Genomic DNA, 6,000 nt, shown 5'->3' with positions numbered 1-6,000 from the left:
AGTTTTTAGAAAGAAAATCCTCAGAAACAAGGGGCTATTTGGAGGGTAGGAGGGAATTGACCAACTATGGGCTATTTAGATGGGAATTACTGCCATGTTCCAAAAATATGGGGACTCCATTACACTTCAGATTTGGAAGTGATCTTAGGAATCTCCTGACTTTTAATTTTACATAGGAGCAAACTTAGGTCAAAGAGTTGACACAGAGTCAGAACTCAAGTCTCCTAACTCTTAGATGATTGCTCTTTGACCATAAATGATAAAAGCAGATGGGCCAAATCCATGAGAGATCAAGGGATGGAGTAAAAGAGGGATGGTAGTACTTGACCTATTATTTGTTACATGTAAATAAATAAGAATGGCATGCATAGGCCAATCATAAGGGTGGGTCATGAACCAAGGGTTATAATTCATCCAGTTCTAATCACTCAATTAAAAACAAACATACACATGTGTACATAGATATATACATCCATAAAAGTATGTGTGGCTTCCAAGACAGGTGGGATAGAATAATAAATGTATGTTCCATGAAAAGACCAATGAAAAGTCTTTTAAACACATTTTAAGCACATTTAGGGGCTAAGTTCCAGAAGTTCACAGAGCTATGAGACTCGGATCTCTTTATCCCTTCCCCTCACGCCGTCACAGGATAGGCATGGTGACTTGGCCTCCCAGATGTTTGTTTATCTTTAAGAACCTAAAGAGCACTTTGTCCTTGACAATTACAGTAGAATAAATGGGTTTATATAGCATTTTTATAGCTTACAAAATATTATATACCTGAAAGTGTCCTTTAACCTCAAAGCACATTTGTGAAACACATATCCCATTTTAAAAGTGCAGACATAGAGGGTTAGCAGATCGCCTGGCTCAGGGCATGGCACTGACCCGTGTTGGAGCGAGTGAGACTTAGAATTATAAGCCCCACATTTTGAGCTTTGGTGGGAGAGCTGACAAAGTCCCAAAAGCCTAGGAATATTCAAAACTATTGTATGCAATGACTTAGAAGCCCTTGGAAGGAATAATTTCCAAATGCCTAGTAGCCGTAATCGAAATGAATTAGTATTCAGGTTCCAATTTCTATTGAGAAAAGAGAGGGATTCTGTAGTATATAATATACAGAGTTCAACGTAGGTCTTATTAGTATCATTATTAAATGCCAACTTCATGACTTTTATACTTTGCTTGGAGTTGCAGAAAGTGAAAGTTTTGCCTAGGCAAATTCCTTCTCCATGGCGTTGGTTCTGGAAATACATTTATGATATAATGCCATTTCCATTTTATAACTGGAGAAGCTGATTTCATCCATTCTGAGCCTAAGACTATATGACAAGTTCTTCCCAAAGCAAGAAGATCTGAATCTGGGATCTCTGGTTTGCAGAACGGGGCCATCATCCCTACACACCACATGCCGGCTTTTATGGGGGATGTCTGAGTCATTTGCTCATCCTACAAATCCGCATGCTTCAACCAGCACATATTCTCCACTAGTGTTCACCCTCCCGAAGCAAGCAGGAATGACCCCGGCTCTTAGGCAGGATCCAGGGTAGCCCTGAGCACAGGAGGCATGGGAGGGAAGTTGAGTTAATCCCACCGCAGGCTTCCAGCTCACTATCCACATGCAAGCCTCACACAGCATGTTTTTATCACTGTACTGTTTGAACAACTCAGTAACTAATAATTTGTAATCTACTGCTGCTAACTCATTTTAACTTATTTAACACTTGGAAGGGGAAAAAAAAAACAACAACTGTTTTGCCATAAGGGGGAGCTTTTGAGTTCTACAAAGAGGGGGAAAAAAAAAGAAAAAAAAAAAAATTACATATATGTCCCAGTTCAAAACAGATCTACAAAGCAGCAAATGGTCAGATCCTTACCTGTGACTTGAACAGTGTCAGAGGGATCTGAATTTCTTATACGGAAAAAAGAAGGCAAAATGATAGGTGTTTTATTTTACTTTTTATATAAAGCTGAAATAATTTCTAACAAATTTCTAACAAATTTAAAAGTATTCAGGAGTATTCAGAGACCTAGTTGTGCTGAGTCTACAGCTTCGGGAAAGCAAATGCCTTTCCTAGTTGCTTCTGATGATTCCTTGAGGACTTTGGGACAACATTTGGACTAGCTGAAGCCAGAAGCACCGGGACTCGGAAAAGAGGGGGGAGACCTTCACCACTGCATAACTTTAAGGGGATCCCAAGAGGGAAAAGGAGAGGGCAGAGCAGGAGAAGGGAAAGAGGGAGAGGGAGAGAGATGCGGAGTGGAAGGAGGGAGAGAAGAGAATGAGGGTGAGAAGGGAGAGCGAAAGAGAGGGAGAAAGAGACAGCATTACCAAAAAAAAGGAAAAAACAAATCTGAGAATCAAGTTTCAAGACTCTTTATGTGCTATAGAGAAGGATGAGGTTGACCAGCAAAGTGCAAAGGGGATCCTGAGAGAAGAGAGATTTTTCTCCCCGCCAGGAGGAAAAAAAAATAAAAAATAAAAAGGTGGGAGGGGGGGAGTGAAGGAGGGGGGGAAAAAAGCAAGCAAAACAAAACAAAAACAGGAATGTGTGTTTTGAGCAGGAATGAGGAGAGCTGGGAGGACCATAAGGGGGTGTGTACAGAATTTCATTAAATTGTTACTTTAAGATTGTCTTCTTAAAAAAAAAAAAAAAGGAGGGGGTGGAGAAGCGGAGCGAAGGAGGCAAACGGGAAGGTGGAGGACGGCTGGGTAGCTCGGCCTCTCCAAACTGATTGATTAGTCATGATCCCCGCAGTTTTAACTAGGACTCATTCAATTGGGAAGGTGGAGCGCTCGGGAGCAGATTAGCATACGCTTGTTTACTCATCTTCTGAGGGATTTTTCCCCCCTCTTTCCTTTCATTTTGTGAAGAAGGAGGGAGGGGAGGGGGGACTGGGGTGGGGGGAGAAGGGGGCTGTGGCTTGTGTTATAAAGGACGCAAAAAATAAATAAATTAGAGCATCTTTTGGGGGGGAGGGAATTCAGCGGATCAGTGTCTTAGAGGAGCTTTTTTTTTTTTTAAGAGCGAGAAATCATATAAAATAAAATGAAATAAAACAAGGAGGAAGGCAACCAGCTGTTAGAGGGGGAATAAGGCAGATAAAGGAGCGGAGAGAGAAATTAATTGCCAACCAGGAGGAGTTGGGCTGTATTTTTTCAAAGGTGGGGGGAGTGGAGCACACACCTTGAGGAGGAAAGCCAGAAAGAAAAGAAAAAAGCAAGTGGAAGGGGGGGCTCGCCCAAGAAGGGTGAAGAAGCGAAGAAAGTCGAGGCGCCGAGGCTCCTAAAGCTGGCAGCTCCGGGCGGCGGTGCAGGGGCGAAGGGGGGGCGGGGGGGACCGTCGGACATGCGGCTCTGGAGTTGGGTGCTGCGCCTGGGGCTGCTGAGCGCCGCGCTGGGCTGCGGGCTGGCCGAGCGCCCCCGCCGGGCCCGGAGAGACCCGCGGGCCGGCCGCCCCCCGCGCCCCGCCGCCGGCCCGGCCACCTGCGCCACCCGGGCGGCCCGCGGCCGCCGCGCCTCGCCGCCGCCGCCGCCGCCGCCGCCGCCGGGCGGTGCCTGGGAAGCCGTGCGCGTCCCCCGGCGGCGGCAGCAGCGGGAGGCAAGGGGCGCCGCGGAGGAGCCGAGCCCGCCGAGCCGGGCGCTCTATTTCAGCGGGCGAGGCGAGCAGCTGCGCCTGCGAGCCGACCTCGAGCTGCCCCGGGACGCGTTCACGCTGCAAGTGTGGCTGCGAGCAGAGGGGGGCCAGAGCTCTCCGGCGGTGATCACAGGTAAGCGGGGACGCCCGGGCGGGTGCTGCACCGGCCCCGCGGCCCCAGGGGCGCGCGGGTGCCTGGGCGCGGGTGACGGGATGGTCGGGGGGCTGGAGGGTGTGTCTGTGCAGGAGCCGCCGCTCAGCTGGCGGCTCAGAGGCTCCGGGACGAGCTGCGAGCCTCACTTTGCCCCATCTGAGGAATGGGCGCGCTTGGAAGGTGTCTCTGCCTAATCCCTCGGGAAGAATGCAGGGAGCGCTCCCGGCCACCCCGGACCGCAGTTGGTGAGGGCTGGTCCCGGGGAGCCTTGTGCACATGAATCGTGTTTTGGATGGTCAGATGGACTGTCTCTGTTCGGGATGGAGGGGAGGATGACCCAGTTGGGATGCATGTGAATAGAGGCTAGGGACCATTGATTTCTTTGGCTTTTTAATGGAGATGACCCCCTACCCCCGCTTTACTTAGCCCAGTTACCCTGAAAGCCTGCAAGGTTGTTGTGATCCTCAGGACTTAAAAGTACTTGAAGTGCCCCAAAGTTGCTCTGTACTTGCTGCCTGCCTCTGGGATTAACCCCCTACCCGCAGCCACCCACAGACACGCACGCACACTGCCGTCCGGTGTTCTCGCTTTCCAAGCCCCTTGCCTGTCATTCGGAGCTGGGGTGAGACTTCCCGCATGCACACCCAGCCAGTCTTCCCGGGACTAGGCTGCGAAACGGGGCGCTTTTCTCATTTGGGACTTTTACAAGCCCGTAATGAATTTAGGTTCCCCTCCCCTTTCCATAGCAAAACCCATAGTGAAACCGGACACTTCGCGAGGGTTGCAGACCTTAGAAATCCTCCAGCATCCATTTTTCCCCCTCTTAATGAATCTGTGGCAATGCCTTTAATAAAACTGGGGGGCGGAAAGGGGGGGCGGCGCTGGAGGAGAGGAGGAAAGTTTTGCCTCTTCTGGCTGGGAGATTCCCCTCCCTGCACAAACAATCTTGCCCCGTCCTCGGACGTCTCAGAGTAGGGGTTCCCCCATCGCTGCAGCCAGGAAACGTGTTGGAGGCGTTTTGCGATCCCACCCCCTTGCACACACTTTCTTAGAAGGGAGAGCTCTGAGTTCTCCGGGCAGTCCGGCGGCTTCTTTCTGTCGTGTCGTGGACCTTCTCAAATGTTGCTAACTCTGTCCTATTTACATCAAGCCCGTTTCGGGGACCCAAACTCGGCTGCGTACTAAGTAAGCACATACCCGCAAAGCTCCGCTCTCCCGGCTACCAAACCCCAAACGGAGAGCTACAAAGTGACTTTCCCCCATGCCTGACGTCATCACATGCTATTTTTTTCTTCTTCTTTCTTTTCTTTCTTTCTTTCTTTTTTTTTGCGTCTCTGGAAGGAGAGGGAAACTGAGCTCATTCAGTTTTAGCCCCCAAGCCCCAATCAGCCAGAGGGGGTTATAATGTAGCGGAGAGGAGACGGTACTTGTAATGCTGATGCTTATAATTCAGGGCTGTGGTGTGTTTGCTTCTCTTTCGAAACCCAGGAAAAACACAGAGCCTGCTACTTGGAGGTTTTTTTTTTTTAATGAGTAGATCTGATTTTTTCCTAGCCTATACCTGTGGTACAGGGGTTTGGAAACCTTCTCCTCCAGGGCGGAGAGCCCGGGGTTATAGAGGTATCATCAATGAAAAGGTAGTAAATGCATTTCTTCAAAACAAACAAACAAATACATATAGCACCTGAGATTCCTCGGGAGCCTGCTTTATAAATGTCTGTAATTCAGACAAGGAGCCCCCTCTTGACACACACACACTCTCTTGAGCACTCATTCACTCTCTCACACAAAGATTGTGCAGTAAAATACTTTAATTGGATGGGGGACGTTAGGTTATTATTGCTTGTATAAAATGCCTGGTCCATTTTATGTGTGGAAATAACATTCCTCTCAAAACGAGAAAGAGAAAAAAAAAAAAAAGTCACGGCTGCGGTGTAGCCCCAGAAAGCTCAGAGCTTTCCTCCCGAGGATTCTGGTGGATTTTTTTTCCCCTCCCCTAGTTGAATCTGAGCCAGATTTGACGGTGTGTAAACACCTGGCCTTGAGCCAGAAAAGACTCACTCTGCGTATCCTCCACACGGTACAGGCTGTGAGACTGAAAAGAACCTGCTTCTCCTTGAATTAAAACGCAAACAAACAGAGGTTCTTTGCAGAAGCACTTTTGCAGCTCCTTCCTCCGTGTCAGTTCAGACTGGGAGAGGCAGG

At 48.8% G+C, this 6,000-nt stretch overlaps 1 protein-coding gene across 1 annotated transcript in view; it reads left to right on the top strand.

Annotated features, from left to right (window-relative positions):
* Positions 1-3,353: 3,353 nt before the first annotated feature.
* PAPPA (pappalysin 1) overlaps positions 3,354-6,000 on the top strand; it is a 259,266-nt gene continuing 256,619 nt past the window's right edge. Inside the window, exon 1 of the mRNA XM_070459199.1 lies at positions 3,354-3,774. Within this exon, the coding sequence (XP_070315300.1) occupies positions 3,354-3,774 (421 nt within the window). The remainder of the gene's footprint in view (positions 3,775-6,000) is intronic.

Source organism: Odocoileus virginianus, chromosome 31 (genome assembly GCF_023699985.2).
Source record: "Odocoileus virginianus isolate 20LAN1187 ecotype Illinois chromosome 31, Ovbor_1.2, whole genome shotgun sequence".
Lineage (NCBI taxonomy): Eukaryota > Metazoa > Chordata > Mammalia > Artiodactyla > Cervidae > Odocoileus > Odocoileus virginianus.
The sequence above is the reverse complement of the archived record's forward strand: the minus strand, read 5'-3'. Positions and strand labels throughout refer to the sequence as shown.